At 39.9% G+C, this 27,793-nt stretch overlaps 1 protein-coding gene across 1 annotated transcript; it reads left to right on the forward strand.

The window, feature by feature from the left end:
- Nucleotides 1-848: 848 nt before the first annotated feature.
- On the forward strand, nt 849-27,588 carry NUCB2 (nucleobindin 2). The gene is made up of 13 exons (XM_085063230.1): nt 849-1,038; nt 11,303-11,446; nt 12,057-12,164; nt 12,903-13,029; nt 15,336-15,439; nt 17,065-17,250; nt 17,899-17,989; nt 19,554-19,612; nt 20,790-20,882; nt 21,925-22,014; nt 22,530-22,700; nt 23,010-23,091; nt 24,795-27,588. The coding sequence occupies exons 2-13, from the start codon at nt 11,303-11,305 to the stop codon at nt 24,905-24,907; spliced, it is 1,368 nt and encodes a 455-aa protein (XP_084919356.1). The 5' UTR covers nt 849-1,038; the 3' UTR covers nt 24,908-27,588.
- Nucleotides 27,589-27,793: the final 205 nt, after the last annotated feature.

Here is a 27,793-nt window from a genome sequence, read left to right on the forward strand (position 1 = left end):
AGTGCAGAGCATGTGCTGTAACAGCTAACATTTACTTCTCCAGCAGAAATAACTTTTCTGAGCCCTTTTAGTGCTAAATAAATGCTTAAAGAGCACACAAAAAAAGAGCCAATAAAAGCCACCAGGTACCTCACTTTCAAACCAGGTGGGAATGGAAATCCACAAATCAAAACCCAACAGACCATTAACAGAGGCGAAAATTCGCTACTGTTTCCTAAACTGTTAAATCCGCACGGAGGTTAAGCCTTTTTATCTCTTAAGGGGAAGGGAAAACCAGGTCTGAACACAGTTAAGGCTCAAACGAGTGAAAACAAAAGAAGGAGCAGTCCTGGGGAAGGATGCCTGAGAGCACATTTTCGAATCCCCACAGCGCAGCTCACGCCTGGACACGGAGCAGCGCTCCGCGCAGCGAAGAGCTCTGCACAGGACTCCGCTGGGCGCAAGGAGCGAGCTGGCACTCGAGGCGCGGCGGCAGCGCTCCCGCCGAGCACGGGGCAGCCCCGCCGAGCACGGAGAAACTCCGCCGAGCACGGAGAAACTCCGCCGAGCACGGGGCAGCCCCGCCGAGCACGGGGCAGCCCCGCCGAGCACGGAGCAGCTCCACCGCACCAGCAGCCGCTACCCTCTCCCCTCACGCCGCTCCATTCCCCTCCCGCCGCGCCCCGCCCTCCTCCCCGCGGTGACGCCATCGGCGCGCGCAGGCCCCGCCCCCCCCGCGGGGCCGCCACGTTCCCCGCTCGGCGGCGCGCGCGTCACGGCGCGGCGGGGCCCGCGCCGCCCAATCGGGGCGCTCCGCGACGGCCGCCGGGGGTCAGCGGCGGCCAATGGGAGCGCGCCGCGGGGCGGGCGCTGTGCCCATGGCAACGGGCGCGGGGCCGCCGCGGGGCTGTCGCACCGAGCCGCGCCGAGCCGAGCCGAGCAGGACCCGCAGCGCCTCCGCAGCGCGCCCGGCGGAGCCCCCGCCTCGTCCCCCGCCGTCAGGACGCGCCTCGCCCTTAGGAAGCAGCGGCTCCTCTCCCGCCGCAGAGGGACCCAAAGGTAGCGCAGCCCGTCCCGGTGCCCCCGCCGGAGGCGCGGGGCGGAGGCCTGGCGGCGGGGCGGCCGCTGTCAGGGTCGCGGGGGGACGCGGAGATCTCAGCGCCCTGCCGCCGGCCGGGCTGGGACGCCGCGGGCCGCGGTGGAGTCGCGGGGCTGCTTGGCGTGCGGGGCGGGAGCGGCGCGCAGCTGAAGTTTTCCCGGAGCGCCCTGGCGCACGGCGGGGAGGAGGCTCCGGGGGTGCGTGTGTGCCCGTGTGTGTGTGTGTGTGCCCATGTGTGTCCCCGTGTGTGTGCCCGTGTGTGTGCCCGTGTGTGTGTGCCCGTGCGTGTGTCCCCGTGCGTGTGTCCCCGTGCGTGTGTCCCCGTGCGTGTGTCCCCGTGTGTGTGTCCCCGTGTGTGTGTGCGCCCATGTGTGCGTGTCCCCGTGTGTGTGTGCCCGTGCGTGTGTCCCCGTGTCCCCTCGGTTCGTCCCGCCGTCCCCCGGCGGCAGTGCGGGAGGTGTCGGGGAGCTGCAGAGCGCCAGCAGCAGTGAAGGCAGGGCTGGCAGCGGCGGCAGCTGCAGCGGCAGTGTGTTGAGTGGCTCGCAATTGCACAACCGCAAGGGAAACGGGCAGGAGACTCGGCGGGTTTCGCTAGGAAGGGCATGGCTTTTCAGCTTTACTATCGCAGAGTCAGTGGCGTGGGTTGGAAGGGAATTTAAAGATCACCTCGTTTCAATCCTGTGCCGTGGATAGGGACACCTTCCACTGTCCCAGGCTGCTCAGAGCCCCATCCAGCCTGGCCTTGGACACTCCAGGGATGGGACACCCACAGCTTCTCTGGACAACCTGTGCCAGTGCCTCACCACCCTCACAGTAAAGAATTTCTCCCCTGTATCTAATCTGAACCTGCTCTCTTTCTGTTTGAAGCCATTCCCGCTTGTCTTGTCACTACATGGTCTTTTAAATACTCTCTTCATCTTTCCTGGAGGCTTCCTTCAGGTAGTGAAAGGCTGCAATTAGGTCACCCTGAAACCTTCTCTTTTCCAAGCTGAACAATCCCAATTCTCTCAGCCTTTCCTTGGAGGAGAAGTGCTTCATCCATCTAATCAACTTGGTGGCCTTCTCTGCACTGCCTGCAGCAGATCTCTGTCCTTCCTGTGCTGGGGACCCAGAGCTGGCCACGTCCTACTATACTGTTATTATTAGTACCACTGGAGGAGCTCTGGAAAGTACTCCAGTGCCAGGCTGGCTGCTGCACTCAGAAATAATTCCAAAAGCAGAAAAGGTTGAGATATGGCTGCAGAGAGGTAATGTTTTTTACTGAAATTAACATGGCTAAGGTCTTCAAAAGAGTTTGCATTTGGCAACTGTTTAGTAAGGGTGTAGGAGAAAAAAAGCCTTTGTTGTTTGACCTACAGGTATTTGGTATGGGAAGATAACATCCAGTAGTCTCAACATGAGACCATCACAGTATCAACACTGAAGTGCTTAAGCATGCCTGGTATCAAGTTCAGTGTGGAGGTTGGTTTCGTTTCGGGGTTTTTTGTCACTTTGTTTTCTCTCAGAGTCAAGAAAAGCCCTGTAGCTGACTCAATATGGGTGCAGCTCTACTCTGAATTCTGAAGTGACTGTCCTTGACCAACTAGAGCAGCACAGGGAAGATTCCTACTGCAAAGACAGGAGAGGAGCTACTCAAAGACTTTGAAACCAGGTTTTGTTGTAACCTTTATGGACCTCTGCTTAAAACTCACAGAAAGTTTATGGGAGAAGCCCACAGTTCTGTGAGCAGTTAAGATCCAGTTATCTCTCTTATTGTCATTTGCTACATAATGATGTTGTACAATCACTGCACATCCACATTGAGCCACAGATTATTAACCTGTTACATACAGTACCTCCTAACTGTGGTCATCTATTTTCCCTTTTACTTGCTTCTGTAATCTCTAGGATGGTAGCAGTGTTTTGTTTCGGAATAAGAAAGATAATTATATAAAAAAGAATAACATAAGTTTAAACAAATTGTGTTGATGTAGAGCAATGTGAATCTCATTCACTTCAGATCAACACAGTTAACATAAAGAAGAGGGGAGGAAACAAAATTATAAAATTATAAATTATAATATTGCCCATTGGGTCTACTTAAAACTTACATCAGCAATTGGATGCAAAGGCATTTGATGTAAATTTGTTATAACACTGCCTTAGATATCATTATTTGCTGTCTGAAATTATATTCAGAAAACCCCATTAGGCAAATAAAAAGGAGGAACAACAGCAAAAATAATTATTTTTTAATAATACTAAGCCAGAGTTTTCATACCTTGGCAGTGCAGTACTGGTAGTGCTGCTGACGTAAACTTTCTGTTCATATAAGCCAAGTGAAAGATTTTCTGTCAGAAACTGCCCACCCCCCCAGTTATACATGCATAACTGAAATAGTAGTCATGAAAGAGGAGAGCAGTAGTTCTCTGAGGTAATAAAAAACGTAAAACATATTGACTCAAGAGTCAGAGGTGTGGAAATATTGATGCAATAGTTCTAGAGCTGGGCTGACTAAACAAAGGCGCTTTACATAAGAAAGATAAAATCATTTACTGTTACGTTTAAAGCTGCTATCAGGGCTCCCCATGATTTGAACTCCTTCGTGGAGGTATTTGATCTGGGGAGGTATTGTGCCCTCAGTTGTTTGATTGCTCAGTAAGCAGAAGAGATTCCTCTGAAGTTCCTGTCAGATGCATCGTAGACACGAGCCTTTTGGATAGAGGTGTGCTTTTATGTAGATGCAGTAATGACCAGTTTGGCTGATGCCAAACTGAGTAAATCAAAATTCATGTTACTTTCAAAAATTTTTGCTCTTCCATACTGTGTGTGATTTGACAGTTGGAAGAGCTAAAGAAACTGCATTTCATTAGAACCATTTTAATCATATTCAGTTGTAAATATTGTTCCTCATTATAGGTAATTCAAGAGAAGTGTAGACCTTTTTCATGATTGCATTTCTCCTGCTCTTCTTTATAAAACTAGAAGGGGATGTTGATGTGTATTTTTGTTTCTAAGCAAGTAGAAATCAATGGGAATTAGTAAACTGTGGACATAAATCTCCTGAGGCAGCTATCATTAAGTGCCTAAATATCTTTTAATGTGGCTCCGTATCATTAGATTTATATTTAATTTCTGGAGAGTTACTTTGTATTTTTTTTCAAAGAGGGGGGAAAAAGTACCTAGAACTCCTGGAGCATCATGACTTGTTGGTGACTAGAGCAAAATGCATATTGTTAGAATAATTGAAATACTTTTTTTATTTGAGTTGGAGTTTGAGCTACTTCATTGTTTGCAAGTAGTATTACATCTGAGGTTGCTTTTTACGTCAGCACTGAGAGAACTGCCGTTCGCATTTATGAAAAATGAATTTATGAGATTCCAAGTGTGCTGTTGTATTATGTTCTGTGTGGGAACTGAAATTAGAGTGCAGGAAGCTATAGTTGTAGCAGTAATATTTTTTTTTAAATTTAGTTTTGAAGTTGATAAGATTTTTATCAAGTAAACATTGAATTCAGTACAAGTTTTTGTTTGACTGTTGACTTCATAAACCTTTTTCTGAGCCAACTTTGTTGGAAAGCATTAATAAAACCAAGCAAGTTGCTTGGAAAAACAAGCCTAATATTTCAACATTCTTCAGTTAGTAAGGTAGCTTTGTAGACAGCATTGTTTATTTTTATGAAGCAAGGATAGGGATGTTCCTTGGAGACAGGTAATAATATAAATATGTGTATGTATTTGCATGTGTGCACATAGGTTTTTAAATTATGAACCATTAATATTGCAAGAAGAAGAAAAAAGTTTTCAGACTTCACTTAGGACAGAGCTAAGCACTTATAGCAGCAGACATACAATTTGCTTTTATGCCATCTTGATTTCTGGACATAGTTGTGTTGTTTCGTGATACTGTCCTATATTTTATGTGGTTTGAACATAAAATTGCTCTTTTCCACTCGAGCATTCATAGTTTGTGTTACTATTGGATGACTCATTTAATAAAACAGCTGAAGTGCATTTTTTAAAAGGAGGTTCTTTCAGCAAATGTTGTGCTAGGCACAGTCGAGGCATGCTGTCTTTTCTGGGAAGCTGAAAAAAGCAGCTGCTCCGTCAGCCAGCTTTTAGTTGTAAAGAGAATTAAGCAGCTTGAGTGCAGTGAAAATGTAACAAATACAACTCAAAAGAAAGCAATTTAAGTCAAGTAAACAGCATGAGAAAAAGGGATTCTGCTGCCTTTGTGTATTTAAATAATACTGTTTAATACAAAACTATTTACGTACAAGATTAAAATGCTTCTTGAAAAAATAAGGAAGGTCTCCCAGTGCAGAGAACTGAGTGGGATGTGGTCTAACAAAAGATTAGGCTAGCATGTGCAATGTTAAACCTGCTGGATATTGGCTAGAAAATAAAGCAGCAGCATCTGAATCACGGGGTTAGTGAACAACATTGACAGAAGAGGAAAAAAATGCTTGAAGGAAAATGAAACTATACATATATATAATTATATAGCAATAATAGCTGGCTTATAATAGTTAATAGCTTGCATATTAACTTTTACAAGGATCAGTTTTCATTTGGGAATAGAAGTATGAAGGTTTTTCTGTATTTTGATTATTAACTTGTAAAGGGAAAATTATTGCAGCTTGTAGCCATTTGCTTTTGCATGTCATTTCCTGCTCATGTCTTCAAGGAGCAACCTCAGTGTAGAGGACTGGTGATCAAGTGAAGATACACCCTCACCACAGCCAGAGGTTTAGCTTAACAGTGACTGCAAACAGGTTTTTCCACTTGCTTCTCAAAATCGTTGCCACATGTCAGGTGTGCTTATGCCAGATTAACTCATTGCATCAGCAGTGTGAAGATGCATTAACTATTGATTTATGGACTTTCATCATTGCTTAAGGTATGATAGCTTATGGTGTCAGAAAAAAACTGAGAGGAACTAACTCTGGTGTCTCTAAATATGGAATATGGCAGAAGAATAATCTATTTCTACCTAATTCCAAACATTGAATAAATTTTTTTTTAGGATTCTATGAGCAGATCAATTTGTATGTCTACAAATAATTTTTAAAGAAGTTGAAAGAGCTCCTGGAATAAAATATTTTCTATTTAAACTGTGATACATGGACAGGTACATCAGTGTTTAAGAGAGATGAAAACAGATTCAAGATGCTAGGTGACTGAAGCAGACTGATGAGGGAATGAATACTTTACATCCCATTCTAGCACTGAGGTTAGAATATTCTTAGGGAAATTATATCAAATACATCAGTAGATGTATTTTATCTGTTTCCTGGTTTTTGTTTTGTTGGGTTTTTTGGTTTTTTGGGGGTTTTTTTGTACTTCAGCACTGCCTGTGAAGATTGCTAATTTCTCCAGTGTACAGCATAAAAATAGGAAGTCACATTACTGTCATGACTGTAGAGAACATTGCTGTTATCCTGCACATCTGCACTGTGTCTTTACATGGTTTAATTACTTCCATAGCAGATAGAGCAGGCATACACCAAAATTATGAATAGCTAGGTTTATTTGTGTATTATGTGAGTCTGGATTTATGTTTTCATTGCTCATCATGGTACACCTCAGTACCTGGATGATGCTGTTTTCTGGGCAGTGGGTGCTGAGTTAATGAGAAGCAATTTTGGGGGTTTGTGTTATAACACCTGGCAGGTGTGTAAAATAGGTGATTAGCAGCTTGTGTTACTGTTGCTAGAACAAAGTTTAGAAGTAGCATTTTGTAGTTACTGTTCAAAGGCTGTAGCTCTTCATAATTCAAATGTTCAATCCTGTTTCACTGAAGTTGATAGGAATTTGTGATTAACAAATTATCAAGAGTGCTGGCAGGCAGCCTGCAGCTTTTCTTTTCCAGTTGTATTTTTCTGTTTGTGCAAGTACACTGGTGACTGTTTTCTGCTGTCTCATTCTTTTGGCTCTCACTCTGTTTTTTAAAATAGTTGGAGAATTAATATTTTTCCTTTTCCCTGAAAGCTTAGGATATTGGCTTTGTTTATAAACTATAGTAGTTGTCAGTTCTGGAGCACTACTCTTATGATTAGTTCTCTGTATGTACTACAACTGGAAATGTCTGATTATCCCTCTTGTAAAGATAAGATTGATTTCTGATGCCAGCAGATTACAGCTGTGCTGCCTTTACATCTAGGTGGGCTACCTGTCTTTGACTAAAATCACTTAAAAATCACATTTCCAGATGACAATTGTGATATTAACTCCATCTGTCTTTAAGAAAGTGAGTGGTCAGCTGGGCAGATCTGCAACAGTTTCTATTTCTATTAAAGTTGATAAAAGTAGGAAGAGTAGTAATAATAACCTGCCACATGGCAGGGCAGGAGGGTGTCTGCTCTGCATTATGTACTGCTGATGGCAATGAGCAAACTGGCACTGCTCCTGTTCTGCAGCACCCAGTGTGATTGTTCCCTTGGTGGCTCCAGTGCAGAAGAAAGCCATGTTCCTGTGGCAGACACATGGATGCACTCAAAATGCCTGGGAAGGGATGGGCACCTAGGAATGGGTTTTCTAAAGTCCAGAACTCTCTGGTGGCAGGCTGAGGGTGGAATGAACTGTTAATAAAGTGCTTGATGGAACTGTAGTTTGCCTCCCATCCTGCCTTTTCTCACTCTTGCCTATGCAGCTGCTGAATAGGAGAATTGTGTTGAGTTTTTCTGGCAGCTGATCAATGTTAGATTTTGCAATGGTCCTGGTTTCTCTCTTCTGATACCTGTCAGAGTAGAAGGTGCTCAGTGACTCAGGTGTGACTGGCACACTCTAAAGGTTGATGCATGTCTTAGTCACCTGCTTTCCTTAAGAAAATTTTGGTCACTATAGTCTTGGACTAGTAGATACCTAAATACTCTGTCTTCATTAGATTATTATTTTTTATTCTAATAAATGTATTTCCAGTTTACTTGTTACATCACGACTGGGTTCCTCAAAATACTGTGGGAAATGCTGTGTTAGGCATAGCATCTGCACAGTCAGCTGTGATGATAGAGATACTGTTTGCTCACCCATTTTGGACTCTGCTTTTAATGCTTCCTGGTATGTGTGAAATTTTTAGCCTGTTTTATCAAAAGAGCTACAATAAAAACACCCACTGCACAACCTGAAGCAAAACTGCCTGATGAAGTCTTCTGAGCAACATTAAATAGATATGAAGAACATACTGTGATGTTATCCAGTCGTTCCCATTATATATGACAACATGTAATTACAAAGGTTAAAGAAAACCCCATTGCCCATGAGCACAAATCCCACAGAAAGTCAGCAGAGCCAATGGCACTTAGTTTGATTAGGCCTTTTGATAGATAAACTCTGCTGACTACTGCAGAGGTAGTTAGGATGATACAGCTCCAGTTGCCCATCCCAAACCTGGTGCTGATGAGTGCTTCCTCTTAAGGGGTTTGGCAGACCAACATGGTTACTTATATCTCAGTTGTTTCAGCTTGGCATGGACATTTTATCTATCAGTGTTCCTGAGTAGCAAGGAAAAAGTCTGAAAAATGTAAATGTACTGAAAAATACAGCCTAAACTGGCAATCCCTGTCCTCAGAATTGTTCATGTGACTAGAAGTTGTAGGTCAAGAGCTTTAAGAGATTAGTTATGTCTTTAAAATGGATCAAAGACCAGGTGTCATTGTTGAAAGTGTTGGCTTTAGTACTTGCTGTAGGCAAAGAGTGAGTCAGACCTGTGGGAAGCACCTGAGATTCTGGCTTGTGTGCTTCTCTGCCATCACCTCTTGGGTTTACCTGAAATGAGCATGCTGATTTCAGAGTCACATAATGATTTTCTGAAACACTGGTTACACACCTTGCGTAACTAGAGCAGTGTGTAATAATGTTAAATTACTTCTATTACTATAATTTTGTATATATGAAAATATTTTGGTTGGAAAAATATCCATCTATCAGGGTTCAGATTTTCAGTATTATCAGCAGGCTACATTTTTAAAAAATGAATACTTCAAACATACATAACCTTTTAAAAATGTTTCTAAAAATGCTGAAAGTATATATAATTATTTTATACCTGATAAGTATTTTGAGGTCTGTTAGTTGGGGTTTTGTTTCATATGCATTTCCTAGACTTCATGCATGCTTACATCCTTTCACTTAGAGATTACTAGACAGCCCCAGTCATAATCTGCAAGAACTTCAGCAAGGTGGGTTTTTGTCTTACCTGCAGTACTGAGAACTACTCTGAGTCTTGACATCTACATCAAGATTAGGAGACTCGAAGACCTAGTATTTGTTAGTTATTATAATTTCCTGTGCTTAAATCCTGCTGAAATTATAAACCTAGGCACAGCATTTATCCAACAATATTCTGTAATTTAAAACATCCAACATACTGGGATTTTGGCATTTTTAAAAGCAGTAGTGAATAACTAACCCTTTCACTCATCAGCTCTGTAAGTCTCTGCAAGCCAGCAGCTTGTATAGAGGTCTAGAAATTAACTTAACAGTTCCAGCAAATCAGTCTGGGTCTGGTTTCTTTTTGTGTTTGTTTGCTTGGTTTAAGGGCATAACCTAGGCAAGGTTAGTCAGCCTTGTGAATCTGACAATAGTGTTGACAGTCAATTTCAAATGCTCAATGTGGCAGCAACAATAGCTCCTGTTGTCCCATCTGGTCATGATCAGATATTAGTTATTTTTTAAAATGGAAGTAACAGGTATTTGCAGAGCGTAATCCTTTTAGGCTCCTTTTCCTGAAAATGTGATTAAGGAAAAACAATTTTAGAAAATTCTTGTAATTGTCAAGCCTTTGACATATAAAACAATGGATGGATAAATTGATATATTTTAATCACCAGCTACTTCCTCATCCCAAACAGAAGGAATAATATTTCTGCACATCTTGAATGCATTTTCTCTCTTCTATTTTTTTAATGAGTGCTTTTCCTGGCAGTTGAATAAGGATGCATAAAGGGTGTCAGCAATGCTTAATATTAAGTATTTACCTCATCAACATTTATTGCCATAGTAAAAGGCAGTTTAATCCAAGCAAAAGCAATGCTTCTCTGTCAAGTACCAGATCATGTAGTCAGGCAAACTGGCACTGACATTGTAATTAGTTTGTCCCTCTCACCCATCCCCCTAAAAAGAGATTGCTGGTGGACCTAAGTACTTTTGACAGAATTCCTTGCATGACTTGCTAAAGCTCTTGTACAGAAATTCCCCTTGTAGCAGGTATACTTTTGATTTATTTGACTGCACATTTCTTGAATATTATGTCTTTTTCTTTGACATATCTAAGCTGATTTTAGACAGTCTTTGACTGGCAACTTTCACCTTCTAGGAGGTGATTTACGCTACCAGCGTAATATTGGAGTTTGCTTGAACTTCTTATAGAATATCCAGAGATGGTGGAGTGTCACAGTCTGAACTGGCCAAATTGGTTTAAGAGCCTGACTTTGCTGTCAGATGTCGGATGACAATAATTACTTTTTTAAGCTGAATTCCCTGTACTCACTCTATTTAAGTATTTCATCTTACCAGTTTCTGAATGGATTATTTTCAGCCAAGTTTGATAGAGGGGAAGAAGACAGAGGTCAAGATCTTGAAGTGCTCAGTGCTCATCAAATTATGTGGGAGTTAGCTCCACCTAAAACACTAAAGAAATTATGGGGGAAACCAGCTTAATAAAGCCTCAGCAACAGTTTCAGATAGTGTGAACAAATTTTCAGGAATCTTTATCAACCTGAAATATGGGTATAACATGGATTGTAAAATATTTTTTCTGCAAATAAATTTTGGAGGGGATCTTGACTCCAGGTTAGGCAAAGTACTGCAGTGTTGAAACATAAAAACCACTGGCATTACTATGCTAAGATCTGATTTCAGTGTCCCTAATGATCTTTGGGAGTTTGCCAATAAATTCAGCAAAGACATGATCTGAGTAGGAATGACAGGATGTGAGACTTTAGCATCCTAAACAGGTGTTCCCATCTGTTATTGATACCTCAGCATGTTACAAACCTCTCACCATTTACAGCTTAGGTTTGGTACACAAGCGTAAGTCAATCTGAAGAAATCTCTTTGCCTAAGAATGGCCTTTAAAAATTACGGCTTTATTTACTTCTTTGAGTTTTCTTGTTCCTTGAGAGCAGAACATCATGAGGAAAGTGGGTTATTACAGGTATCTATGAGGAATGTAAAAAATAAAATAACTCAGTACGGTGGGATAACATTCTGTATGTTAATTTTTGTGATGTGGTCTCATTTCAGATGAAGAGGTTATCTGTCCTGCCCCAGCAGTGTCTTTTGCTGATGACATGTCTCCTAATGGCCTTGGAAGCTGTACCTATAGACATAGATAAGACAAAAGTCAAAGCAGAAGGCCATGTAGAAGGAGAGAAGGTAGAAAATCCAGTAAGTATAAAGAAACTTATCTGTTTAAGTGTTTATCCTAATTGTTGGTAATCTGGATAGGGCAAACTCCTTTAGAAGGAAACTAATATTCCCTAGTATTGTCACAGTGTGTGCCTATCTATGGGGGGGTTCTGTTTGAATTTGCTCTTCACTTTTTTTTTCAATGAGCTGCTAAAGGTGAGGTGGCACAGGGAAAGAATTCTCAGCTTGCAATAGGAATATCATACTGTTCCACAGAGACTTACTTCAAATGATTGGGTGGTGGTAGGAAATTCCACTCACTGATTCCAGTTCAGTGTTTCAAATAAAACAGTAACAAATGAATTGCACTGTTTTAAAAAAGCCACACGCTATATTAACATGACAGATTATTATTGTGTGTTATAAGGATTCCTAATCACTTTTCTCGTCTTCGTCAGTTGCTGAAACAAATGAATCATAAATTGCTATAGGGCAATGATGCAAATCTGAAAAAACAAAAGATGTGTATGAGAGCATAGTGCCTGTGTTGCCAAGATCAGTGTCAGTTTAATACCTGTATTCAAACAAAACTAATGGTTTGTCAGTATATTCCTTCCTCAATTTCTCTTTTTCTTTTTTCTTTTTGAAGGATACAGGACTTTATTATGATGAGTATCTCAGGCAAGTAATAGATGTCTTGGAAACTGATAAACATTTCAGGGAGAAACTCCAGACTGCTGACATAGAGGAAATAAAGGTAGGTTCAAAAAAAAAAAAAGAGTTAAATTGAGGTTAATTAAATCCATAGTCGTGAGTCCTGTATGTTGTATTCTTTCTTCCTTTTGTTCCTGGCTCTAGGTGGTGGCTGTTTTGCATTCCCCCTTCAGGAGCTAGAAATTCAGGAAGGGATGGGTAGGAAACAGTCTGAAGTGACAGACTTAAGGAGGAGAACCTGCCTTTTGTGTTTCCTTTAATCCCTCATGTTGCTGTTGGCAGCTTGTGGCTTCTTTCCCTTCGGTGCCCTGTCTGATGTAACCCTTGGAGATTACTCTTCATTTCCAGGTTCTTGCAATACACACTGGTGCTGCTGCTGCCTTGCACCTCCCCTCAAGCCTAACAGCCCTCCTCAATTGGATGAGGCACTTTGTGTGCTCCTCACAGCTCTTTTGAACTCAGCTGAGAATATCTGATGAAGAAATTTGTCACAAACTTTATTAGGCATTGCTCCTTCAAGGTTATGGTTATGCTCTTTGGAGGAGCAAGATACTTAGAAATTCTCATTTCTGAAAGCTTTTAGGATTCTTCTCTGTTTCTATAACCATAGGCATAAAAGGTTTGAATCTGCTCTTTAAAAAAAAGTTGAGATTCTTACAGTGTAAGCTGCAGTATTGCCAGAGACTGCCACTAGTTTGCTGTCTTGCAGTTCATGTCTAATGGGAATCCTAAAAGCTACTTTCTTCCAGTGTTTATACATAACTTTTTTGGTTTTTGACAGAGTGGAAAGCTAAGCAGAGAGCTTGACTTAGTAAGCCACCATGTGAGAACACGGCTGGATGAACTAAAAAGACAAGAGGTAGCAAGATTAAGAATGCTAATTAAAGCAAAAATGGATTCTGTTCAAGGTAAGAATACAGAATTTAACTAGGTGACTTAGCTGATGGCATTGTGTTAGAGAAATGTCAAAGTTCAGCAGTTGTGCATTGTTTGCTGTCACCAATAATGACTAAACTGAGAGTGAGTGTCCTTTCTGAGCTGGCCTGGAGCCATTAAAGACTTGTCTTTATAGGAAACTGGGGAGAAGAGAAAAGCCATCTCAGCTTTAAAGATAACTGAACTTGTCTCTGTCAGTGGATTTTTCAGATACTTCTAATCATTTTTCAACCTCGTATTTTTGTAATGCATCAATTTATAGATTACTCACAGAGAGCTAGTAACATGGTAGGACTCTGTTTAAGAAAACAATATGACACAGTATTTCATATCCTTAGGGAGTAGAAAATGAATTTTTTTCTGTCAGTATTTTGTTCTTATAAAGATGTTTGCAAGTTTTTGAGGGGAATCCCATGGAATTGAATATATAATGTATAAATTAAAATACTGGAAGAATGAGGATCTATCTTGCAGGCTAAGCTGAGTTTAGATGTGGCAAATAGACTGAAGAAATGTGCACATGAATATAAGTGTTTATGGTGATGTTGCTCTGATTGCACACAAGCAGTCCAATCAGTCCAAGCAGGTGACATTCACAGCTGGGTGACAGCAGCTATTGCTACCTGGCTGTGTACATAGTTGTTTTATGTATTTTGAAGTTTAATGGACTGATTACTTCTAGCCCTCTCTACTTTTGCAAATTGATAATAACTGAGTGTGCTTTAGAAAATTAATTCCACCCAGCAGCTCAGATCTTAGCATGCAAGCCTGAGATTTTACATTTAGGAACAGATTATTGCAGTTCACAGTATTCAGATGAGTACTGAGATGTGAGAACATTTTGCTAAGATTATAGTCAGTTTTGCCCATGAGTACTTCACATCATATACAAGTATGGCCAGATTACCTATAAAATACAGCTGCATGTACACACCTATGCAACATCTTGGAACATGCACAGGGAGCATTCTATAGCAGCAGCAGGCAGAGTGGTTTGATTTCCTTTTGTTTGCTCTTGTAATCTTTTCCCTGTAACACCACTTAGTATCTTAGTTTTCTATCTGATCTACAAAAAGTAAAAAAGGACACACAAACCCCTCCCTTTTTTCATTCCTCTCAGCTGGATTGGGTTTAAAAAACCCCAAACAACCAGATTTGAGATTATATTCCATGTATATTCAGTCCTCATCCAGATATATTTTTAACATTTTCATGCAGATCCTACTAGACCGATCAGTACAGGTCAGAAGAATGTTAATTGTTTGGTCTCAGATCACACAGTAATGTGGCAAGTAAATAGTGTCAAATAGAATGAATCTTTCCCCCTAAATATAAGAAATGGAGGAAAATGGATTTGGAGACTGTTTTTTTTTTTATTGTTTGTAGGCTTTTCTTAAGTCTATTATTACACTACTAAAAATGTTTCAAACACAGACAAAGGCACATATATTTAAACAGAAATTATGATCTCACCCGGGAGGAATGATGGTTGAAGTCTGCCCTGGCCAGTGTTTGCTGTTTTGTGATAATACAAGCACAGCATTGATAGTTTGTGAAAGAACTGTATGTGCAAAATTGTGTTTTCCAAATTTTTTAAACAAAATATTCTTTTCTAAGCCATCTAGTAAAAGCTTGTCACAATTGTTGTACTTAACATATCAAAGTATATGCTTCTTAAAAGAATGTTATTATGTAGCACTAGTGTTCAGATACCATAGTAACAGCTAGACAAGCCTGTGGTAGAAATGTGTTTAGTTGTTAGTACATTGTGTGTTGATATTGTTGGGTATCACTCCTGTCAGAGGGAAGAGAAAATGTCTGCAGCTTTTAGACACAAGATCTGACTTTCCACTGTCTTGCACTTCTCTTTTTTCCACAAATGAAGTTTGAATATCTGCTTATTTGATTTGATACAATTTTACACCATATTGTGCATAAATCTTTGGCCAGATATATGTCATTTGCAAAATATCCAGAATATCCAAAATATCATACTTCTCCTTGCTGAAACAGAAGCTGTAAGTTGTGCAGGTAAAATGATTGTGTGCAATGCAACATTGACCCATCAGGAGGAGTGTAGTGCAAATTGCCATCAAGCTTGCCCACCTCCTTCAGGAAAAGCAACTTTAGAATGTTGCTGAAGTTTCCTCCAACAGTGAAAAAATTATCCAGTCCTCAGGGAGCCCCAGGCACAAGCTACCAAAAGACTTTAGCTTCTTGATTCTGCTGGATTTCAAACTTTTTTTTTATGTTTTACATGTGCACCTTGTTCTTCCAGACACTGGTATAGACCATCAGGCTCTCCTTAAGCAGTTTGAGCACCTGAACCATCAGAATCCTGACACCTTTGAACCTAAAGACCTGGATATGCTGATCAAAGCAGTGAGTGCCAGATATGAATTACTGTGGGCAGTTGGGGTTTTAGGTATTATGCTTTTTTCCTCTGGTAGAGGCAAATCTTTTCCTGTACACCACATTTTGTCAGTGACATGCAGTTTTCAATTTCAGAGAAAAGTCAGTTGTCTCCATGCACACTTGAAAGCTGTTGCCAGTGTGTATTATGCAAAAGAGTCCATAAATTTTGGGATGTCACCTTAACAGGACTTGTATTCATATGCCAGTACAAACAACTTTGGGAATAAAATACAGCTTTCTGAGAGTCTTTAAATTAAAGACAAGAGAGATAGGAGTTCATTTTACCCAAGTGTATTTTCTGATTTCTGTTTGTCGATGATATAGGAGTTTCATAGAATTATATAAATAACCATTCCTAACCTAGCCATATGAATTTTGGGATCAATTGTATATACATCAAGCTGGAAAACCACAGCAGAGTAGAATTTAAGACAGCAATATTAGAAATTGCTTATACTGGGCATGGTATTCAGTGTCTGTTCAAGCAGATTCAGTATCTGTCACAGGTGTGGGGGATTTATTCAGTGCCTGTTTATTCAGGGGATGCAGTTCAGCTAAGCATGGTATGGCTTTTTTCAACTGCTAGAGAAAAATACACTTCCCAAGGGGAAAAATTACTTTCATCTCAGCTATGCTTTAGAGAGTACTGCATGTCTGACATGGGAATTTGACAGTTTTTATACTTTCAAAATAAATTGAAAGATAGTTTCTGTGTAACTTTTTTACCTTTGGAACATTTTACCTCCATTTTCTGTAAAATTATTTTTTATGGAGATATTACAATTTTTATAAACAATCTGAACATCATTTCTGGGAAAATTCTGGTTAGCTTGGAGAAGCACATCCTCAAAAGGGCAGTTCTTTCTTGTATTATATATTTCATTGTTTTGTCTTCTCATTTCTCACCAAGATACTGACAGGGTGTAATGGGTACTTTAGGAGATCTTAGCTTTGGAATTGTTTTTTAAAAAGTACTGTGAATCTGAAAACTAAAATGTAAATAAATGGAGAGACAGCATGAGGTGTAAACGTGTTACTTTGAAAAGCCCTGCCAGGACATTCTTTAGTACCTTGGTCTGTATGAAAATGACACATCATTAAACTCTATACAAGAACTTGTTAAAAATTCTCCTCTCACACCCTTTCTGCCCATTTAATTGTTTGGGATTTTAAAATTTAATCTGTATTAAGCTGCTGCAAAGTCCCATTACTAATGAAAGCACTTTTGTCATTAAACTGCAGGATAAGTTACAAATGTTCTTATTCCGAAATGATCAAGGAGTTAATGGTACTATTAGTATAGGACTTGATTAACTTGAGTTCATTTATTACTCACTGATGAGAAAGGACACCCTGATGCCTTCTTACAGCACTGTGTAATTGGAAAAATTGTCCAGCAGATGAGCCCCTACAAATTAATTTCTGTGAAAATGACACAGGGAGGAGAGATGTTTCTGCATCACTGTCGTGCAAGGAACCCCTCAACCAGTCTGCCCTGAATGGCAGCCTTGCCCACGGATCTGAACAATGCAGGGCTTTTAATGTCACATTATGTTACATAATCATATGTCTGCATATATCTGTATTTTTAGGCTACAAGTGACCTGGAAAACTATGATAAGACTCGCCATGAGGAGTTTAAGAAATACGAGATGATGAAAGAACACGAGAGGAGAGAGTATTTAAAAACACTGGATGAAGAAAAGAGGAAGCGAGAAGAATCCAAATTTGAGGAGATGAAGAAAAAACATGGAGATCACCCTAAAGTTCACCATCCTGTAAGGCCACAGGCTGTCCTTATGTGACTGAGTGTGAGGTTTCCCTTCTAGAGAGGAAAAGCTAATACACAGAAGGGTGTATTTTGTTTGTTCTCATCATTTGCCTCCTCTCACTGACATGGGAGCAGAGAGTGAGCACAGTGCTGAGAGCATTACAAACACCAGTGTATAAACCCCCATTCTTTCTGTTCAGGTGTGTTATTTGCTGCCAGAATTCTTACTTACAAAGACACTGAAACTCATGAGGAAGGATCCAGAACAGCATTCAAAACCATAGGGATACCTTCATTGTGTGCCTGGCCTGCAAAGTACTGTATCACAGTACCATTTGCTCTAGGAAAGGCAAAATAATTCAGCTTCCTTCAGCTATTGTTTCTGGATGAGGCTGTGTGGCCATGACTAATTATTACAGGTGCTCCTTTCCACAGAATATGCATTTCCTTGACACTCCCTCTTTCCCTGGGCCTTTGTGTCTAATAAAAGTATTAGACCTGACCAAAAGGGAATGAAAGAAAATTCCACTGATTGCATTTACCACATGATTAATCATCAAATAAGGCCTTTCAGAGAAAACATAATGCAAAGGTAATGCAGGAAAATTAAACTAAATTGTCTTTTGAATAGTTTTTCTTTGTAACCAATCTATAGGGAAGCAAAGATCAACTGAAAGAGGTGTGGGAAGAAGCAGATGGACTAGATCCTAATGAATTTGACCCCAAAACATTTTTCAAATTGCACGGTAAGAGGTTTAGTTTTAATCTAATCAACAAGTGAAGTGACTTTCTGTTACTTTCTGCTGGGGATAAGTTTGTCTTATGTTAGGATGAAGTCTTACACTGAAGCAACCTGGATGAATCTGAACAGTACAGAGGAGGAAATACTTCTTAATCTTTTTAAATTTTATGCAATGTTTTAAATGAAGTTTAAAATCTAAAAACATTTAGAGTTTTGTTTAACTACTCCTAAAGTCATACAGGCAAAAGCCAGTAGTGATTCCTTAGGGAAGTATGGGTACTTAGAGGGCTGTCCATATCCACAACTTTGCTTACATAGGATATACTGGGAATAAATCCTCAGAGATGTGTGTAGGGGCAAAACCTGCTTTCTCATCATCTCTGCAGATAAGTACCAGACACCCCTAATCTCTGGAATGGTCATAGAAAGGCCAGGCCTCTTCAGAAGTTGCAAGATTCCCTTGATAAAACAAAAACCTTCTAACCTTGCCTCTAGATTTCCGAGGAATGGGCAGCTAGAATCAACAAGTAGAAGCAGAGATAAGGATGCATCTCAGTGAACATTTTGCTTTAAATGTGATTGTTACCATGTAACCTTATGTTCTGATATTGTTAAATGTTTCATCATAAAGTACCCTAAGTAGATCCTGCCTGGCAAGAGGTGAACTGTATCCAGAATTTAACTAATCTCAAAGATGGTGATATAGCTGAAGAAAACTGTTCTAGCTTGAGTCTAAACATTATCTCAGTTTATAGAATATATAAGTATGTATTACAGAATCATCAAATGGTTTGGGTCTGACAGGACTGTAAAGATTGTCTAATCCTGGTTATTAAATCTTGCCTCTTCTTTCTAGAAAGAGATTTTGAAATATAGCTTTCTGATATTTTCTGGTAGCTTGTTTGTGCAAAATCTACCGAAACAGAAATCGCTGAAAGTACCTGTTGCCTTAGAGCTTAGTATATAAAAAACTTCAGAGCAATTACACAAAAATATTGGCTAATAAGTTGAAGTAGACATTCTCTTTCCCTTTCAGAGATAGTGTAACAGTATTCAGAGCACAGTGTAGGATAAAAGCTAGATCATTAATCATCAAGTATTCTCCTCTCTGCATTTGTCATGAAAAGTCATTTTACATTTATCTCAAGTTCTGCATATTTATATAGACTTTCATGCAATTCTTTAATTTTTTTTTGAGAATCATATTGTCAGTTAAAGTTTTTCTGCAGAATTTTTTTGCTCCTGAGTATAATTACAAATTTAGTGGTTAAATGGGGACAACTTGTTCTCAGCAATATTTTTTGGCAGTTGCACTCTGCGCAATCCTGTGGTGACCTATTTCAGTTTGCTAATCTAAGAAGTAGAGAGATTGCTCCAGACTTGTCCAACCAACCAAAAGTGGCAATACCCTCCAGCCAATGCCTGATAAAAACCTAGAAGAAGAAACAACCTATAAAACCAACTTGTTAAATGAGATGTGTACAATGATCCTAACTTAACTCTTGGAGATCTATTACATGCATGATCTTCTATATGTACTCAACTTGTATTTTAATATTTTTTTGTAGATGTCAATAATGATGGTTTCCTGGATGAGCAAGAATTAGAAGCTCTATTTACTAAAGAGGTAAAAAGAAATATTCTGAAGCTTGACTTCTTTCAGTAAATGGTTACAGGGATGTCTGTATTTTTCCCAAATATATCTGGGGGCTTTGGACTACAAAAGAGAGTATTTGTGCCAAGTTTCATGCATCCTTAATAGAGCTACAAAAGTGTAAAACCTATCAGCTGGCAGTATAAAGTAGTTGAAGCACAGGAGTGAGGCATCAGAGATCTAGTGCTCTTGTATTGCTCTGCCCCAGGCTTGTGGGAGATTTGATAACTAATTTGCAGGAGAGGTGTTACCTGTATAAATTGCAACGCAGAGATCTGCTCTCCTGCTCTGCCCAGATGCAGCATGGTAGAGGTTTTGAGGTTCTGGAGCTGGGCACCTGTGCTCGTTCAGTGTTTATCAGTAAATCTTATGAGGGAAAAGGTGACACTTGGGTGACTTGGCTCAGAGACAGCACTGTGTAAGTGGCTACAGAAATTTTATGTATTTTCTGTCTGGTTAGTTTGAAGCTCGTGCGCATCTGATGAAATAGACAGGCTCTTAGTTTCTTTAACCCTTGGTTTGTTGTCTCTGAAAATGCAACTGTGTACAATAATTTGCCATAATCCCCTTCACTACAACAAAGATACAGTGCAGTCTTTTTTGACAGATGTTTTACTGTTTTATAGTTTTGTAGTGTAAAAACTAATAGTCTAGGGCCTTAAAATTACCTGTGGCTAAGCAAGTGAAGCTCAATGCCTGAGAAAGCCAAGTAGAAGCAAATAAACATAAACTCTCTAGAAAGACATTGTGCAAGAAGAGAAGTGAACCATTAAATTTGGCACTGAATTTGTCTTGTGATATCCTGAATGCCTACGGGGTCAGCTGCATGCCCTGGTGAAAAAGCCACTCTCTCCCAATTCCAGAAACCACGTGGAACCTCTGCCTGCTTTGAATCAAATGTAGGATCAGCCTGTGCACACTGAGGTCAACTTTACTGTAACATCCACAGCACTGAATTGTAACAGACCACATGAATTAACTGAAAACTTCATTCTTTGGAAAGAAAGGCTCACTTGTTGCTTAAATACTGTGCTGAAAGAGGAAAATTGCACACACTCAGTAACATCTCACACTGCTTTTCCAGATACGCTCTGTCATTTGAATGAGCAGCCTGTTCTTCAAACTAACAAGCCCTAATTTTAAATTTCAGTTAGAAAAAGTTTATGATCCCAAGAATGAAGAGGATGACATGGTTGAAATGGAAGAAGAAAGGCTGAGAATGAGAGAACATGTAATGAATGAGGTGGGGGCTGATATTCATTATAGCTAATTTCTTTCTGTGTTCAAAAAATACAGTTCTCCTAACATGAAGTGTTGTCCAAGTGCAGTAGAAAGGGATGGTCTGTCACAATGAATGCTGTTTGTGCTGGGATTGGTGTAAAGTTACAGTTCTCCAGTCCCAACCCTGTATTCTGATGTAATGCCTGCTGACTAGTTTTTATTTAAGAAGTTCCAGAGCAGGAATTGTGCTATAGCCTCCTTTGCAGATACTGAGACTGAACAGAAATTCCTTGTGAATTGTGTGTCAAACATGGAAGACTAAATGTGCTTTGGCACTTGGCAAATGGGTAAGACTTAGGTGTTAGAAGAGGGAGTAGAGCAATGTCTTGCAATGACATAGCTCAGCTTTGTCCCTTTAAAAGGAGGCTCAGGGCTCAAGGTGTCACCTGGGATAGTGAATACCTTCACTGGATCTTATGGGTTTTCAGCTCAGGAGACACAGGAATGGAAAGGGGATGTTTTGAACCACTGTGTTTTCCACTCATAATAATTCTGTGTTCAACTATATTCCTCAGTCTTGAGGAACAGAGCAAGCCTGGTCATCTATTAGTCATAAAGGGAAGCATTTCCTCCCTTCCCCTTAAAGGATTCCAACACAATTCAGTTGGGCGGGATTTTTGTTTTTAAAAAACTCCCCCTCCAGCAGTGGAGATAATTTTGTAACTGTGAGTCAGAGTAGTTACCAGAAAGCTACAAAATACTGTTCTCAAAAAAAAAAAAATCCTACATTCCACTATTAGTGTTGGGACTGTGAACACAAGTGTTTCTAATAAAGCCAATAAATTTTGAAGTGAAATGTCAGGATTTACATTCTAGTTCTATTTTTGTTAAGCTACATAAGCTTGTGAAAGAAGTTTTCAGAAGATGTCGTGGGCACTCCCTTGAAAATGGGACAATTTTAAAATGAAAATGGTTACATTTGGAGATATTTGATTGATTAAATTAAACATTAGCTCCACCAAAACCTATCCTTTAGATTGAGCTTAATTTTTTGCTTCAAATAGGTTGACATCAACAAAGACCGGCTAGTGACTTTGGAGGAGTTCCTGCGAGCTACAGAGAAAAAGGAATTTTTGGAGCCAGATAGCTGGGAGGTAATGAAAATGTGTTCCAAGTACAACATACAGTACCATTACCAGCACTTGGACCAGGAAACCAAACGGCACGTCTGTGACCTTTGGTTTTTTTCAGCTCTGCTTTGGTATGTGTGGCGTTAAGCCCCTCAGCTAAATGTAACATTCGGCTGCGGCAGCCTAATGTAATGCAGATGTGAACCCCAGGGCCTCACAGAACGGAAAAGGTCTGGCGCCACCCCGGGGATTCGGGAAGAGCTTTTCACACGTGCTTTTCAAATGGAAATGGACTTTTTGTTTATGAAGCGCTTCAAAGGGAAGATAAGAGCTCGGCTGGAAGAAAGAGGATAGAGTTTTGTTGAGAAAATAGTTGAGAAATGAAGATTTTGCTGTTTTCATTGAGTGCACACAGTGTCATGTCTGGGTATTTTGTTCTGAGGGGTTTTTTAATGAACTGTGCAAGAAATTCAGTGGGAAAATAATAAAAAATACACATGCTTTCCTGGCTAAGTATTCACACTTGTATTTTCTTACAGACACTAGATCAGCAGCAGCTCTTCACTGAGGATGAGCTGAAGGAATTTGAAAATCACATTTCCCAGCAGGAAGATGAACTCAGAAAGAAGGCAGAAGAACTTCAGAAACAGAAGGAAGAGCTACAGAGGCAGCATGACCAGCTTCAGGCTCAGAAACAGGAGCTTCAGCAGGTACATGTATGAGGCCAGAATATATTTGTTTTCCCCTTTTCTTTGTCCTTATATGTGCCAATGGCTCTTGGCAATCACCAGCTCTGGAGATCTACCTTGATTTCTCATATGAGGCCCAGCTGAATTCTAAACTAATGATACCACAGCAAAACACAGTCTGGTGTTCAGAATTAAAGCAACTCATCAGTATACCCACTAAGGAACACTTTATATAACTGCAGAATTTGGTTTAGGTGTATTCTTTTATGTCACATCAGAGAAAGCTGACAAATTCAAGTTTTTCAACTGCCCTATTTTATTTTTCACCAGGTTGTAAAACAGATGGAACAAAAGAAACTACAGCAAGGAAATCCTCCTGCAGGACCAGGTGGAGAGCTGAAAATCCAACCCCGTATGTATCTCTCTGTCTAGATACACAAACTATAAAATAAGATCTGCAGTTTAAAAGTCATTACCTCCATACTTTCTGTTAAAATTATTAATTTAATCCAGGTTTAATGACCTCTGGAGAGAAGTACACTAAACTGTCTTTAAGAGGAAGTATGTAACTCTTCTAAGTATTCCTGAAATCTCACTCATTTTAAGTCCATAGTAAGAAACCAGAGTCCTAACACAAGGCAGAGGACTGTGTTGTACCTATTAGTCTAAAATACTGAGATCTAGGGTACCCAGGATTTCTGAGCATCCAGAGAAGAACAGGGACATACAAAAGACCACATCTGTCCCATGATCTATGGCTGCATTGCAGTCTCAGGCTGCAGAACAAATCCAAGCATTTAAAATCCTCAGTGACCAGTTTACAATTGGCTGCAACATGACACAAGAAGTTAGTCTTGGACAGTATGAATGACCAATTGCTTCAATACCCTCAGAAGGAGATAGTGGCATAATAAATCACTACATTTGATCAGTGGTGACAAAACAGTCAGGTATATATTAGCACTTCTTATCCACAGCAGATTGCCCAGGTTTCCTTTGTGCTTTAAAGGGGCTCTGCTGCCCCATGCATCCTAAATTAGCTTTTTCTTCATCTTTTGAAAGGTTGAAACTATGCTGGCTTTATTGGCTTCCATGTTCATGTGCTGCCATGATCAGTGAAGCTCAAGACCTTCTTGGCATTGATCTCAAATATATCCTTCAGACCTATCCAGGCAGCCTTTTGAATACTAGGAGCTCTTAACAGTTCCTGCAAGGCCAGCAGTGGGATTTCAAACCTCAGGAGCTGTGTTCAGTGATTACAGCTTACTTTGTTGGCTACCCTGAAATGCTACCCACTCCGTTCTCTGAAGGGAAATGATGAGATTTCAGAACCAATTTAATTCTTCTATTTGCTTTGAAACTGCCTGTGCGTAATTTCATACCCTTAGTTCCAAGAGCCTAAATTCCCCTCACCTTCAGTAAAACCATCCTGTGTAATTGCAGATGATACATCTTTTGAAACTGGCAGTATTGTAGCAGATACTGTTCTTAATACATGTGTTACTTTATGTAAAATCTTTCTGCAAAGTAATTTAACCAGATGTCATAAGAATTCATTATATTAGCCAGAACTGGTCGCTACTCATTCACTGAATCACAAATATCCAAGCAGACACTATTTTAAATCTATAGGAGTAATTTGAGGGGAAAAAAATCCAGAAATGCAGTTGCACATCCTGAAATCTTCACCAAACTATGAAAATTAGTATTATTCAAATGTAGCCAAAGGGAGAATATTGTAAGTACTGATGCAGTGAGGAGTAATATACAGAAGTAAGTTGTTACTTCTTTTTCCAGCTTCCCATATTGGGATTAAAGGTCTCATAAAAACATGGTATATTTCAAAAAGAACAATGTGCTATGTAAATAAGAATATTTCACAGAAAGCAGAAACAACTTGTAATTCTGGTAATACTGACTAATAATGCAGTCTGTTGGATAATCTCAATGCAATTTCATTGTTAAGCACACAGAAAATTCTTGATTCTGCCTACAAACCAGAAAATTGAAGGTTTTGTTTAAGTGTCCCTATGCCAGAAGCTTTCATTTAGAGAATTTTCTCATTTGGGGCCAGTGTATTGAGAAGTTAAAAATGGTTCTCTTCTTGTTTTACAGCTGATGAACACAAAGTTGGAGATGCACCAAAACACCCAGCGGGAGGTGATCAGCCTTTACCACCAGGACATGTCCCAGAACCAGCTGTCAGAACTGATCATGTTCACCCTTAACCACTTGTGCCTCAACTTTATAGCATCTTTATTATTTGGGGTGGGGAAGGGTGGGGTGGGTGGGGGGGACAGGAAATCAGAGTGAAACATGAACTCTCCGCTTTCTTCCTCAGACTGTAAAATCATTGGGAATGTTAGAGATGAATATCAGTCAGACTTGATTTATAAATTAAACTAATCTTCTCTCCAGTGTATCAGTGAGAAACACAAGGTGATCATGTAGAGGCTATAATAGAGGAGGAAATTAAGGAAACCATTAATATTGAAGATTTTTATGGCCAGGGGACTGAGCTGTTGAATTCTTCTCTTACAAAGAGAGAGGAGATGTCTGCCATACTGTGTTTAGGCATGAATCAGAATCTTCTCAGAGAGGAAGCAGGGAACAGGGCTGAATGTTAAGTTAGGTCTAGTTTGATGTAGAAACTCTTTCCAGAAATGCTGAAAAGCAAAAGATGAGGAAACAAAGACCATAGATAAAGGCCTGTTTCCAGCACTACCAAACCCTTTCTTCTTTGAGACCAAATAAAAATCAAACTTCTGAATCACAGAAAATTTGCACTTTCTGAAATTTAAACACAGCAAAGAATTATGTGGAACAGTGAATATTTTCATGTTTACAGAAACCTAAGAATTTCACTGAAAGCCTTCAAAAGGAATACTGTACTTGTGTATTGATCTGAACCGTCCTCATTGAGATGAATTCTGTGTAGCAGTTGAAAGCTCAACTGGCCCTTGGGATAGTACTTTTGTCCCTTTCATCAGATGCCAGCTGATCTCAAAATTTTGCATGTTATTAAGTAAGCTTTTTATGTTGATGGAAATATTGTGCAAAACAGAACAAGACCCATTGTCTTTTTCTGTGCAGATTATCCTACCTCCTACAATAAAACCAGATTTTTCAAATTGCACCATGTGCTTGAGAGAGCTCTTCTCAGACATGAGTCTGGGATTTGTTAAGGGTCTCACTATTGACTCTTAGGAGTCTTTCAGCAGTTGGTCTAAGGCTATGAAGTGTCCTAAATCAGGGGTGCTACTTGATGGTATTATTTTGGTATTGAACCAGGATAGGTCTCTAGTATTGCAAGCCAAGATTTTACAAAAGTAAGTTGATTTTCATGTCAGATTTAATATAATGCTGAGAAGTTGTGCCAGTGTCCCTGCTTCTTATTCATTTCAAACTGAAACTGTCCTAAAGTGTAAACCCTGTGTGGTTTTCCTTGTTTGCTTGGGTTTTTGTGGTTGTTTTGTTTTTTGTTTTTGTTTTTTGTTTTTGTTTTTTAAACATGGATTGTTCTGATTGTATAGTGCTGGCTTTGAAGAGATACACACACCTCTACTAGCATCCTTTACATTTCCTTCCTGTTCTGTGGCTAACTGCTGACAGTGGCATTAAAAGAGATATTTTGGGGCTTGAGAAAAGAAACAGAAGCACGTCTCTGTTAGAGAAAGTTGTTCCTTTCAGAATAAGCCTTGAATATTTTAGGCAAACTCAAAAAAAACAGAAGGCAATTGCTAACATTTTGTGTTGACATTTGGGAAATTGCTCACTCTGGAGAACTTTGATTGATGGAAGCCAGGCACATTCCTTCCATGCTCAAGGCTTCTTTCATCAGACCTGGGCATATTCATGTTCTCCACACAATGTAGCAGAACTCTGTGCCAGAACAGATTAGGTTTCCTTATCTATTTTATCTTGTAAGTTGTCATGTTACATTTCCTTCATTTATACCACTCAATTTGACTTATTTTACCTTTTTTTTCAGTTCTTTATGCAAGTAGTTTGCAAAACCAGTGTTTCCTCTATCTGTCATTTCTATGCAATGCTAACAACAGTTTGATTTTGTCTTTGTCTGGACACTAAAATACATTTCAACAGCCTCATCTGTTTGCAGAGAGGCCCAGAACATAATTACAGCTCCATAAATTTTCTCTGGGCCCAGCCCTGGCTTTGGGGTTGTGGCCTGATAATGGGTAACAGGGTGATGAAGGAAACAAAGAGGGAATTATTCAAATGTCATAGTAAAGGATGAGGGGAAGTCTTACTGTGTTTTTCCCATCCCACATGAGAGTTTACAGAGGACAAGTGATGCAGCCACAGACGTCTGTAGAGAATCAAGGACTGAAACCTTTGGAGTGAAGGCATTTCTACCACACAAATCATTCCTTCAGGCTACTTCTGCCTCCTAACAAATGCCATTATATGTCATGATTGGCTTTGTAATGTAATGCTCAAGCTTCAGTTTCGGTGCAGCCTCTTACATTTGATTGTAAGGTCCTGATTCTGCTGTTGGCAATTGGCCTCCTTATCCCATTTACTTGGAAACAGACAGAGTTTTGTAAAAAATCATTGCAACTTGGGAAGTAGAAAGATACAACCACAGATAAATAAGGGACTGGAGTATCACAGGCACAAGTGCTTACACCTGGATTCTGCATTTCATTTAGGAGGTGATTACAACAAAACTGTCTAACTTTATACAGACACCAGTTCCACCACAAAGACGCAGAGATTTGGTTTTGTACTTGGCTGGGATTTTGGTAGGAGTAAAAGGGGTAAAATTTGGTTAATGTTGTACAAATTCATATCTCTGGTGCAATATATGTAAAAAGAAAAAAAGCCCCACTCTGTACTTTGTATAGAATAGTTTTTAACTGGATTAAACTGAAACACAGCACAGTGACAGATGTTTAGCGTTTTTTTTTAGTGGGTGGGCAAGAGCTGGGTTTGTATAGAATCATAGAGTGGCCTGGGTAGGAAGGAACCTTAAAGATCACCTCATTCCAAGCCCCCTGCCACAGACAGGGACATCTTTCTGAAGACCAGGCTGCTCAGAGTCTCATCCAACCTGGCCTTGAACACTTCCAGGGATGGGGCAGCCACAGTTT

Source organism: Lichenostomus cassidix, chromosome 5 (genome assembly GCF_008360975.1).
Source record: "Lichenostomus cassidix isolate B80296 chromosome 5, HeHo_3.0, whole genome shotgun sequence".
Classification (NCBI taxonomy): Eukaryota; Metazoa; Chordata; class Aves; order Passeriformes; family Meliphagidae; genus Lichenostomus; species Lichenostomus cassidix.

Bases quoted from the DNA above. Each gene is read 5' to 3' on its own strand.
- NUCB2 (XM_085063230.1), top strand. From the start codon at position 11,303: ATGAAGAGGTTATCTGTCCTGCCCCAGCAGTGTCTTTTGCTGATGACA. The intron at 17,251-17,898 runs GTAAGGCCACAG...ACCAATCTATAG, and splicing joins ACCCTAAAGTTCACCATCCT to GGAAGCAAAGATCAACTGAA. The intron at 17,990-19,553 runs GTAAGAGGTTTA...ATTTTTTTGTAG, and splicing joins AACATTTTTCAAATTGCACG to ATGTCAATAATGATGGTTTC.